This window comes from Ciconia boyciana, chromosome 2 (assembly GCF_034638445.1).
Source record: "Ciconia boyciana chromosome 2, ASM3463844v1, whole genome shotgun sequence".
NCBI classification, from domain to species: domain Eukaryota; kingdom Metazoa; phylum Chordata; class Aves; order Ciconiiformes; family Ciconiidae; genus Ciconia; species Ciconia boyciana.
This window is the reverse complement of record NC_132935.1, coordinates 22,147,078-22,160,391: the sequence shown is the minus strand read 5'-3', so window position 1 is coordinate 22,160,391 and position 13,314 is coordinate 22,147,078. Positions and strand designations below refer to the sequence as shown.

At 42.3% G+C, this 13,314-nt stretch overlaps 1 protein-coding gene across 1 annotated transcript in view; it reads right to left on the bottom strand.

The window, feature by feature from the left end:
• Positions 1–8,191, bottom strand: part of LRP12 (LDL receptor related protein 12) — a 53,742-nt gene extending 45,551 nt beyond the window's left edge. The window contains exon 1 of the mRNA XM_072852053.1: positions 7,773–8,191. Within this exon, the coding sequence (XP_072708154.1) occupies positions 7,773–7,851 (79 nt within the window). The 5' untranslated portion in view covers positions 7,852–8,191. The remainder of the gene's footprint in view (positions 1–7,772) is intronic.
• Between the last annotated feature and the right edge of the window lie 5,123 nt (positions 8,192–13,314).

Below are 13,314 nucleotides of genomic sequence, written 5' to 3'. Positions count from 1 at the left end.
GCAAGAATCTAACATTTCCATAACATCGCCCTGCCTGAGAGTACTTGGAAGGCCTGAGAGCAAGACCCCATACAATTCCCGAGCTCCTCCTGCACTCAAACCCCTTTTCTTGCTTGCTGATAACTCATAAGAGTAACCTCTTAGACTGATTAGATGCTCACTCAGCCACCACAACACCCCTTAAAATAAAAGGGCTGGTTCCCTTCCTCCCTTCCACTTCTACAGACTCTTAAAAAAAACAGCTGTTCTCCCAGACAGCTTGGCGTCCTCTTCCACACTGAAGAACGGTTCTGCCACCTTTAGCCGCGAACATGCCCTCCCAAGATGTCCCAATGTTTCCCTCCCTTGCCATCCCAGCTCTCCAGTCTTCATGAGTATCTCTCACCACAGACACCAGCTGAACTTTAGCCATGAAACTGGTTGCTCTTTCACTACCTTGAGATAGGAAACAAGAAAAATGGAAGATGCTCTGACGAGGGAAGCCATTTCTACTAATTACACAACTACCCAAATCCATCCCAGACAGTACTTCCAGCTGCATGTTGCTGTGATCAAGAGACATGTGACTGATGAACTGTATCATTCATTTTTCTGACAGATACCAATAGGCATCTCCTTAAGAATATTTAAACTTATGGTTACATCTTGGAGAGGAGAAATGTTCTGTCTCCATACTATTAAAAAAATTACCAACTGGGGCGGGGGGGGGGGGGGGGAGAAAGAGACACATGCTCTCCCAAGTCCAGTTACAAATACTTCCATACAGTTTAGACACGCATTTTGAGTTAAATCCCTGTGCACTCTCTCTGAGCACTTCTTTAGAAGAGAGCAAATGGGAAAATGTAATTGCTTAGTAGTATGAAGAGCAGACTGAAGTAAATACAAGAATATTATGAATAAAACAGCAAGTTAATTAGGACTCTAGAATCATTCTTTCTTTGGAAAGGACTCCTTTTAGCTCTGTGTGCAGCAAAAGAGAAGGGGAGGGTTAAAGCTTCCACTTAAAGCTATATGATAAGAGGAATACATATATATGGATTTGTTTACTGCATGTGACCTATTCATTATCTGTCTCCGTCCCAGTTAGTACAATATCTCTAATTGAAGCTTTTACTTTCTTTTACTTGAGATACTCAAAATACAATTTCACAGAAGGAAAACACCCTATCAGGGTATACTAATTCATTGGATTCTAATACAATTTTTAAAGTGTAGAAAAAAAAAAGGCGCTAACCAAAGTGTTAGGAAAATTCATATATAGCTAAAATCTAGAAGCCAGAGCACATGAATGTTTAGTGCGTGCCTTCCCTCTACAGGATGCATCAACAAGACTTCCATTTTCTGTTCTAAACTGCTCACCTTCAGTTACTAAAAAGTCTTTCTAAAGGAGTAGTTCCTTAAATGAGTAAGATCACTAAATTTTTAAGAGACATCATTGACTAGAACAAACGTATTACCAGTAACACTGTATAAATTAGAGGAAAAACAAAAGCCTATTTCTTTTCATGGAAGTACTATTCTCACAACCTGTACTTTCAGAGGTACCTATCTATGCCTTCCAATAGGTTCATACAAAGCTGGAGTAATAAAACCAAGCTACAGGAGCCTCTAGCAGAGTCATTTTTTCCTAACTTTTACACACAAGCAACTTCATTATAGACTTCCACCACATGCCACAGTGTGCTCACACTGCTTGTTAGAGGATCACTCTACTGTTTCCTGGCTGCAACTGACTTAAGTCTGCTCTGGTTACCCAGCATCAGTCCCAGGGGCTTCCACTTAGCGGAGGAAACATCTTGGAGGTTAAGGGAAGGGTAGTCATGAATTACAGACACACAATCAGATGGGTTAAAACATGCAGTTCACATCCCAATACATAGTTCAAGTGTGCTTTCCACTTACAGAGAAACACAACTAGTTCACTTCCATTGCTTTGCTTAGAGTTTATAGTTCACTCTAAGAGTGAGCAAGTTCAGCTTTCTTGCACATCAAAAAATTCCACAACCAATTAAAGGTATCTCGGAAAGTACTGACAAGTCACAAGATGCTTAAAGGAAAAGAGAGACCATCTTATGACAACTCAAGCTACTAAACCAAATGTTTTTGTGTGACTTTTTTCCCCCTTCAAAATATGCTCTACTTGTAAGCTTTCTTAAATTTTGGGAGGCTCTTATTCTTTCTTGCTAACTTTCTTTTGATCCAGTAACAAATAAGTCAGGTGGAAAAAAAATTCTAAAATTTTTTTTTCCTGACTAGTTCCAGAAAATTGTTCCTTGCAAAACAGATGAGAAAGTTATACAGGAATTCGCTCATAACCTAAACTTCAGAGTGTCAAACAGAACAGCAGGGAAAAAAAAAAAAATTGAGCAGATAGCTACTAAATATGCTTGACTTTCTAAAAAGACATCATCAGCACATTAACAATGTAGCAAAAGTTATAGTATATCCAAATTTTAAGCATCTGTTCAGAGAAACAAGTCAGAACCACAATTTAGAATAGTGCTTTTGACAGATCAGTGCAAATACTTTCAATTACGCTAGAGCTAGTAGCTTAAACTTAGATACTCACAAGAATCAATACTCTATATTTCAATGCAAGTGTAAACCTTCATGTAGTAAAGCATTAGTAAAGTAACAACTGCAGCAAAAAATCAAGTGCAGAAAACCAAAAAAAAAAGGTAGTCAGAACAACACAGTTCTTCAGAGTATGGTATCATATAGCTTGCTATAAACCACTTGGAGCATTTATTTCTACTGAGGGGATAAACACAGGAACTCTGATCTACAACCAACTTCCATAGTATCAAATGCATTGGTACCCAGTGTTTTCTTACAACCGTGTAAACTAAGGAGGCTGAATCTTGCAGACCAACTGACACCTCAGTAATAATCAGTACTGCAAAATGTTACAGCTAGTAATTCTGAAATGCATAGAAGCCAAAAAAATCCCAGGTTGTTGACAAACCACACTCTTCCAATTAATGCCTAGCTATATATCTCAGCTGTTCCAGTATTTAATATCATCATTAACTATTTGGGACAATATAAACGGAACACTAAAACCGGAAAATGCAGAGACATCTAGGAAAGCAAAACCACACTATTTATACAGTACAAACAGTACTCACGAATTTTTAAAAAATTGTAAGGAAATTAGTGAATTATACTTAACAAGTGTGAAAATAACGTCCACAGTTTGGGAAACTGAGGCATATGGTAAAAGATAAATGATGTGTGGAGGGATGTACCTAACATACCAAACATACTAAGTTTAAAAATTTGATATCTGTTAACAAACAGAAAAAGCCATGCTAATTATATGCTTTGCTCTGATGACAGGAATGGAGTCAGGTGGCTTCTGTCCTGATTCCAGTTACAAGTACCTCTCTACTCTTCCTCTGGCTGACGACGTTCTCAATTAGCGCATCATAACAATCACACCAACTACCTTAGATTAAATTTCCAAACTCTTTTTGCTATGAGGTTGTCTAGGATGTGGGTTTTTTCTTCTCCCCTCGAATGAACACTGCTTTAAATATTGTCTACATGACCTCATAGATACTTTGACTACAGACCTATCTGTGGCTTTGAAGAGCCAGCTGAATATGTATGTACGTGCACAACTTGACATATGATCAACTTATTAGACAATATAAATTTCTATGGCATTAACATTAGGACATTTTCACTTCAAGGACTACAAAACCATGCTAATAAATTAAATGCAGCAGTTTTGCCAATAATACAATTTACAGCTTAGCAAAATATATCTGTTCAGTATATCACAAAAGTATCACTAAAGAGTGACATTCAAGAGTTTAAGGTACAATAATTTATTAAGCCAAGCCATTCTTTTAGGACAGTCTGTTCTGGCTTTATAGTTGAACTTCTTTAGAAAATTAAATAAACTGGCTCGCAGACTTTATTTGCTTACATGATTCAGGCTATTCTTTCAAACAAGGTGAACAAACCTGAAGAATTATTTATTCTTCCTCATACCATCATTAGCAAACTGACATGTAAGTAAAATCTGGGTCCTGACCAGTGAACTTTTATAACAATTTTACCTGCCTTATCTTAAAACCAAATGAACAATGAATTTATATATATAGTCTCACTGTAATCTCAAGCAACATTTGTACTACAGAAACCTGGAATGGTTCTAACCCAAAACTAAGTGTTTTAAAGCTTATATAAGTGTAATATGTCTTTCCTTAATGGGCCAGAATAATGTCAATAGCATTGCAGTCTCAGTAGTAACATACAACACTCTTTCAACTACAATTTTTGGGAATAATAATTTTCTGACCTCTGCTAATGTTTCTCAGTCATTGGTGCTTCAAGAAGTACTCACTAAAGCCAAACCCATCCTGGGGATAAGGAGAATTAAGACTGAGCTCTATCTGGCCCCGCTTTTGCCTTTGAACTGTTTTAGTCTCACTGTCCTACTACTGTAAATATTTTTATTTGATGCTCATTACATCTGGTGAAGCCAGAAGCAGGGAAATTTACCTACTGTACTACTGCAATGACTACTACCAACTGTACAGAACACTACAAAAGTTCCCTGCAGTCTTCTGTTCAGTGGCGCAGAAATTCAAATTAATATATCGGGGTGACAAGTATAGTTAAGACTATAAAAAATTCGACCTTCCAGAAATCTGAAGACGACAAGTACCCATGCTTCCAGACTCTGTTCCAATGGAAGGCATGTCCTATTGCACTGTGCCACCTCAGAGACTTTTCATAACTCAACTTCTGCTCTGGAACACCAATCCCTCCCAAACTGGTCCTGAAAATGCTGCATCACAGTACCAGAAAGATATAAACCACCATCCCGTGAAGGGTTAAATAAAAATCAATCAAAATGGTAACATTAGGAATTCAGTACTCTAATCTGAGCTTGTGTTTTAACAAGAAAACAAGTAAGATTCATTTGATTGCCAGTCAATCAATCATCAAACTTCGGTTTGAAAAACATTGCCCTCAAGAACAGGACCAAATTCTCAAATGACATTTTTCCCCTAAAGAAACTACTTTGTGCCACATATGGTTCTGTTTTTAACTCTGATAACTGTTAGGGCCTTTGAGATATGCAGAAACATCTTCATATTTGTCCCAGTAAAAGCCATGCCATGTAGAGAGACACATTATTTATTGGATATAAAACTCTCAAGCCAACAGGAAGGCCAGACATATTAAAACCAAATACCATTGCATTACACCCCACCAAGCTATAATTCTCGTTAGTCGGTGCTATTCCAATATTTCACTCATCAGTATTCCTCCTTCTCAAATTTTTATAATTATAGTCATCATCAGAAGGAAGGTTTGAAAAATTCACTAACTACGGGGAAACAGAGAAACATTCTCTGGAGAGCTCAATGCCCACGTATCAACCTTGGTGAATTTAGTATTTTAATTAGTGGAAAATTCTAGATATTATAGCTCTGCAACTGCATAATGGAAGGCAACCAAAGTGATGCACTACTGCTTTTCCAAGCATGCCTTTACCCCGAGTACCACCTACTGCATTCAAAGCCTTAACATGCAGTAACATAATGATATCTACAAGGCTCTGCTCAGGATCAACATCACAGTCCAGAGCTCTGCTGTCAGCAGTGCCTTGATCAAATTCATGCCGATATTAAATTAGTTTAGTTTGGAAAAGCTAAAAGCAGTTGTACAGGAGGTAAAATGCTTTAATAGGGAATAGTTCCCACTCCCACTTCCTTCTCCCAACAGAAACACACAGGAGAAACCAAAATGACAGCTCAAGATAGGGCTACACTGCGCAGTGAATGCTTGCTTTTGTTTTGGATGCTCTAGCCTGGGGACGAGAAAGTTCCTTTCCTTCAAGCAATGAAACTGGTCAGAACTTCAGACATTTGTAACAAAAACTGTTAGGAGAAACTAATCCCTCATAAGAATGAGGCAGCACACTGATAGAAATCGGAAGCAGCTTCTCTTTCCCAGCAATGGCGATAACGGATGGCAACGTGTTTCTCAGCAAGGCAAAAGAAACTTACGGAGCTTTCCTTTTGGTTGAACTTTGGAAAGCCTTGATTAAAGGTCTATGAAAAATATTATTCAGCAATAATTTTATTTGGCTGCTTTTTCTCTAAAGATTGTGCTTGTGGTTTAAATTTTTATAGTGGAAATGCTGACAATGCTACCCAAGTTACAGCATCACAATCTGAATCTAGCTACTGAAGTCAGGCTGATGATGTATATTACAACAATTACAATTTTTACTTTTTACTTCAATTCTGTCATGAGTATAATAAACAAATACCGAGTTTGTTAAAAACCTTCACACAGAAGTTAAATTTCTCAAGTACATTAAGTATACAAACGTAAGGACAGCTTAATATATCCAGACTTGAGATTTTCGCTACCAGTTCCTGCTCTACCATAAGCCAACTCCTTTGCAGTTGTGCTTTCACTTTAGCTTTTGACATATCAAATTTTTAACAGCCTATATAGATATTAACACTCTTTTCCTTGACTTTGTGTGCATTTAAAGCTCGCTTCGTTCACGCAAGTAGGTCCCCTCAAAAATTAACTTATACCAGTCTAACTATTCAGTTACAGACACTGGTGTAACTGTAGTTCTGTTTGAAGAAGTCTACCTTACTTCTACTCATGTAAATATAAAGTGTTCTTACAAATTTTTGTGGTAAGAGTTTGCAGTGATCTTTACAGCACAGGCGCAGGCTGGACAAAGTCCTTTGCACTGACAAACCCGAAATATTTCATATGCTCAATCATGCGTTTAAAGCAAAAGCACCTACTTAAGAAACTGCTAAATCAGGGCCCATGTTGCCGTCCTCCTCAAGCAAGGCACAAGCCCAGCTCCATGCCAAAGGCTGCTTCCCGCGTCGGGGGCCCACAGACACAACCTAGGCTCAAGTTCATAAACCAAACACAACTCCATGAGAAAACATGCAATGACTCTCATTGTCAAGTATCCGCATTTTGATCCATCATGTATTACTGGGCCACTTACCTACTGTAAAAACCAACATAAGTACATTCTCTAATCCATTTACACAAGTATTTTTCACTAGCAGTTCTGTTTACAGATGGGTTTATAACCATAAATGAAATGCCATTCGGATATGAACTGAAAGCAGGCTGAGCAGAAGCAAAGGTCCCTGGAAGGGCTTCGAGGCCTGTGCTGATGTGTCACAAACTCATCACACAGCACCAGCCCCCCCCGCCCCGCAGCCGAGGGGCTGCCCCCAGACACCAGGCCACGTCCGTCCCAGCCCGGCCGGACGTGGAACATCTCCCAAGCATCCCCATTATCCACAGACAGCGATTATTCGTGACTCAGAGGATTTGGGGTTGGTTTGTTTGCGCGGCCCCACGCCAACTCCGGAGTTCCCGGCAACGTACATCTGCGAGAAAGAAAGCCGAGGGCAGCTGGGCCAAATGCCAGCCTCAGTTTTAAGGACTTCCCTGAGGAGATTTCCGCCCACCCCCACAGATACGAAAAAACCCGGAGTGAGTCCTGAAGCAGCCGAGCGCGGAGGGGAGGACGGGGCTGGGGAAGTACGGGGACACCAGCAGGGCCGCCGCGGGGAAGGCGGCGGCGGTCCCGGCAGGCGCCAGAGCCCGGGGCGGGCCGAGGGACCCCGCCACCGGCCGGGGCCGCCGCAGGCCGGCCGGGAGAAAGGCCGCTTTGTTCCCCCTCCCCCGCGGCGGGCGGCCGCCTCCCGGCCCGGGAGACGGAGGCGGACGGGTGGCGTCACTCCCCCGGTACCTACCGCAGCAGGAGACGACGAGGAGCAGGAGCTGCGCTGACCTCCAAGCCGGGGAGCCTTCTGCGCTCCCCCAAGGGGCCATAACACCAGCCCGCAGAGAGGCGACGAGGAGCCGGACCTGCCACCGCCGCGCCCCCGACACGGAGCCGAAGCCGTCGCCGCAAGAAGGGCCGGCCGCGCCTCGCCCCCTCGCCCACCGGAGCTGCCGCCTCGGGGAGAGCTAGCGGCCCGCACACCCGCGCCTCATCCGCCCGCCCGGGGAGCCATGAGCCGCCGCCACCTCCGCCGGCCTCGGCCTCCTTCCCCTCGCGCCGCGCCGCTTCCTCCTCCCCGGCTGGGCTCCGCCGCGGCTGCGCACTGGCGGCCCGAGCGCATGGAGTCGCTGCCGGCAGCCGCGGGCCGGGCGGGCGAGCGGGGCGGAGCAGCGGCCCCCAGACGGCGGGGGAGGGCCCGGGCCGCCACGCTCCGGCGCGGCGCCGCCCCGCCGCCTCCCTCTCCTCCTCCTCCTCCGTCGCCGCCGCCAGGTTTCGGCCCGCCCTTGGCAGCGCTCTGCCCGCCCCGTCCCGGCAGCCGCCGCCGCCGCCCGCCTCTGCCGGGGCGGCGTCCCCCGGGGCTGCGCCCCGTGGGCCGGCTCGTCCGCCCGGGCCGCGCCGCCGCGCCGCGTCGCTGACCCGAGGAGTCCTCCGAGGGGGCGGGAGCGTGAATCTTCCCGCCACTACGGCGGCAGAGCAGCCTGGGTTCCGGCTTACGCGCAAAATAACCAAACGGGTATTGGGGTGTCCTGGCTCTCTGCCCTGAAGAAAAGTCGGTGTGTGAAATCAAACCCGATCTACAGAGCACAGAGACGCCCCAGCAACTGGCGGCCGCTGTGTTTCTGACCTCCAAATCTGCATTTCACCAGTGAGACCGAAAAACTACCGTGGGAGCAAAAAGCGGAACTGCTGTAGATGCACAGCATCCAAAATTACGGATCTCATAGAAATTCCTTGTGACACTTTAAGCTCAGTCACGATTGCCCATCTTTCACCTTTTAATGACACCATTTTCCTGTTGCACAGTTGCCTACCGTGCTCAATTGTTTAACCGAGTGTCAAAAGCAAGTGGGATTCACAGAGCAACTTCTATATTTAGCTTGAATTTTGCCGTGCCTGTTGCAGACTGGGAGAAGTGTTTATTACCTCTGTTCTACTAGATCAAGTCATGTACTTGGAAAAACAAAATATTACCATTCCTGAGAAAAACAAAAGTTAACCTACATTGGTAGGGCTTTGTAGCTACACCATGAGAACAGATGTGTTTGATCAGACCAGAGTTCTTGCTCCATGAACAGTGATTGCTGTGGGGAGTGGTCTATGCTATTTCTCCTTATTCCTCTCTTTTTTCATAGAATCATTTAGGTTGTAAAAGACTCTTAAGATCATCGAGTCCGACCGTAAACATAACACTGCCAAGTCCACCACTAAACCATGTCCCTAAGCACCACATCTACATGTCTTTTAAATACCTCCAGGGATGGTGACTCAACCACTTCCCTGGGCAGCCTGTTCCAAGGCTTGATAACCCTTTTGGTGAATAAATTTTTCCTGATATCCAATCTAAACCTCCCCTGGTGCAACTTGAGGCCATTTCCTTTCATTTGTTGTTCTCTGATTTCCCCCACATTTATTTCCCAATGCCCATCTATTTGGGAAGGAAGAGAAGTGTATTGCGGGGATGTCTTTTTTGGGAGGGAGGAGAGGTTTATTTAAGGGTGAGCATCTGGATGAAGGGGGAACATTAATAATAGTCACCAAAGAAGGAAGGTAAACCAGACAAGCATGAATGCTCTCCGACTCTCTGAGAAGTTGTGGCTCAGGAACACCCTTGTACTAGAGATGGTATCATTGATTTTAATAATCCTCAATGGATTAGTCTTCAGTAAATTTGTCCAGTCACAGTTTGCACCTATGAGGGATGTGACTGTTCACCTCTCAGAAGCCATGTGTATGCATACAAAATTAACACTTCAAGGGAGAAGAAAACACAACCTTTATTTATAGGTTTATATAAATAAGTAAAGCATTCACAGCATCTTAGCCAACAACCTTCTTGGTTTCTTTCCACTTGCAAGTCTAACCAACTTCTTCAGTGAAACCTCAGATGTCCTATTTTCCACCCAGTGTATCCCATTCCTCTTTTTGTTTTTAATTTTTAACAATGGGACATTGGAAGGATGCTCAGGAAGTCTGGTCTGTAGCCACTGAGAGACATCACAACTTTTATGAGCAGATACCACACAGAGCCTATGAACACACAGGGACTTCTAACCCTCCCACAGTAATTACAGCTATGCATGCTGGGTGCAAGTCCTTACCGGAACCTGTTAAACTCTCTGCCATAGAGACAGATAGGTCAACATTAAACAAATCAGCACATGATCCATAGCCTTCCTCCACTCCTCCCAAAGTTATTTTTCTCTGTCTAGTTCAACCCAGTTTCTACCACCCAGTTGTATGCAATTGAGATGTGATATGGTTCTCTTTCCATAGATTTTAGTTGCATAACAAAGAAGACAACAGTAATTATCTTTTCAGATTAAAGACTATTTGGAATAGCAACCAAATAGTGAAAATAACCAAATAGTGAAAACAAACCAAATACCTCTGTTGGCAAAACTGCTTTCAATCACTTGCACAAACAAGTGGCTACTCTTTACCATGTACCCAGGTTGATCGTTCACGGCAGCAGAGAGCAAAGCATCAACCCCTGGCATCAAGTGCTTAATTTCAACATTGTTCTCAAAGATGCAGAGTAAGGATGATATGCAAAAGAGTCCTGCCTCAGTACTAAATGAGCTTGGCAAGCAAAAGGTGAGATACTGAAGTAATGATGTAGAGAAAAAACCTCTGCAGGAGCAGTCTGCCTGCATATGAGATGAGCTGGATCTTCTAAGTCCAGGGAAGAGAATGTGTTAGTAGTCCAGCTAAGACACTCAGGATGTCAAGCAACATCTTCCCATGTCACAGCCTTAGCAAGTTCACCAAATCTATGAACTTTAAAGTATTTCAAAAGACTTATTTCCTAGCAAAGTTATCTGAGTAAAAAGTCTTACTCCTTCTGTTTTTTTTGCTGCTCCTTCTGTTGGCCTCTGCCGAGAGCTGTCTGTCTTAATCTCTGAGATGTTTGGGGAGAAGAATATCATTTCTCCTATGCCTGAAAAGTACATAGTAAATCATAGCCATAACTTTATATACATGAAATTCTAATAATGACTGCGGTTTGTTTGTTTGGGTTTTTTTTACTCTTATCTGAAGATGACTAATAGAAGTTTATCAATAGGAATCATTTTAAGCTGGCACAGAAGTTGACACCAATTTTGTTTTGTATTTGAAGGCAGGTGAAGATAAAACATCCTGAAAGTGCACACATGGTTCACCTTGAACCAAACCAAGACTGTTGTAACAGGCAGTCATTCTTCTGACTGAACCTCAAGGTTGGCACATGAAGCTACTGAAGCAGCTTCAGCAAGAATTATCAGGCGCCCACTGACAATATCAGCATATGATTTTTCCCCCTTGTAGTTTTACTTTCAACATTGTTTTCTTTTTAATGATTGGTTGTTTAGAGTCACTTCAGCTTCACTTCACTGCCTGCCACACGCGCTTTCTTCTCACCATCTTCTCTTTTTCTTTTCGTACCCCTTCCTCATCAGTTCTCCCTTTCTTTTGTCCCTTCAGACTATGCTGTTAGCAAATGCCACCCACAGATTTAACAGCAATTTTATGACCCATTGTAAAAGTTCTCCCCAGTTCATTCCTTTCTCTCTATTCCTGCTCTGACTGTCTGTAAAATGGTAGGAGACAATCTTACAGTATGCCTCTCTAATGCCAAGTCCTGGTTGGGACCTCTCGGCACCATTTCAATACACAGTAAGAATGGGGACAATTTAAGATGTTGACTAGATCTCAGCTAAATGAAGTAACAGTAGTTTTCCTTTACCAATCTCATTACTTTCTGTTCCATATCCTCCCTTCAGGTGAGGTCATAAGAAATGGTATGTTCACTACCAGTGTTTAATTTTTGGTGAGACTTCTACCACATTTGAATGTTTCTTCACCTGTTTTTTGCAGAACTCCTCATGTACTTTGTCATAAAAAGGACATCAATGGAATTCTAAATATTCTTATATTGTGATATTAATTTTTCCAAAACAATTATTTATAAACTTAAAGTATGCAAAAGTAGGCAGCAGAGGAAGTAGATTTCTCTCCCAGACTTGCATTTGTTTTGCAGCACAGCATATGAAGACTGGGACAAAAATTTTTTGTTCCATCTATTCAGTGATTTTTATTTTTTTAACAAACAGTTGTTTGCACAGCAGTTGTCTAAAGAGTGCTAATAAACTCAATTTTTATTCTACATTATTTTTAATATGAGACTACAGCTACCTCAAATCTAGAGTACCCTACATAACTTCACTGCAAAATGATGAAAGACAGTAGAAGATGGTGCCAGAAATGTCTGGATCAAGGCCATTCTGTTAAAAATATATAGCATACATCAGAATCTGCTTGTGTTGTGCTGGTGTACATATTAGTATTGCTGTTGCGTGCTGGAGAAAATATATCAAATGTGTTAAGTGATCATTTATTTCCCTGGTATTTATTATTAGTATCACTGTGCAGTCTAGAGGGCAATCAAGAGTAGGGGCCCATTATGCTAAGGACTGTACAAACATAGGACATGCTGTACGTTGTGCAGTGGAAAACAGTCCAAATATAGCTCGGTTAACTGCAGATGAAGTATGTCTGGAGCCAGTGACAGTGTAGCTGCATCCTTGTAGCTTGCACCCAAACTAATTTTGTAGGGAATATTAGTTTAAGCAGCGTGGTCCACTAACTGCTTCTGGGATTCACATTGGTTTCTTCAGACCACTGCAGAGCACTTGGAGTAAGTCAGTGCTCTTCTTCTATGCTTTATCACCTGGGGACTGTAGATTTGTAGACAGTTTGTATGCTCCTTGCCTAGAATCTAAACAGAGTAATGAGATCCCCTGCAGGAGAAAGGGATTTGTGTACAAGCAAGTTTTAAGAACTGCCTACAAAACTTGTTATCTCAGTTAAAAGTAATTCATGTCCCTAATGTAATACTAGTTATTTTTCCTTATTAGTCATCTGAATCTGGACTGTCTCTCTTACATGTATCGGATATTTGCTTTAAATATTACAGCTGTTTTATGTTCAACTGACTGTTCAGATTAAATAATGAGTTGTAGTCACAGGCTCTGTAGTTTCCCTGACAAGAATAGCACTTCTGTCTATCATATGCTGCATGAATTGCTATTGTCTAATTTAGTAGTTTTAGACATTTCTGGAAATGTTGCTCAAGCTTGTTCATTTATTAAAGTACATTGCTGCTGTTGCAAGGACAATCAAACAGAAGGAACTTCAATTTGGAATAAGCCATGTGACAAAGCATGACCTAATTCAGCCTGCGATTACACCATGTAACATGATGCGTAGGTGAGTACCTACAACATGGTAACACCACGGGTGTTAAAACAGCT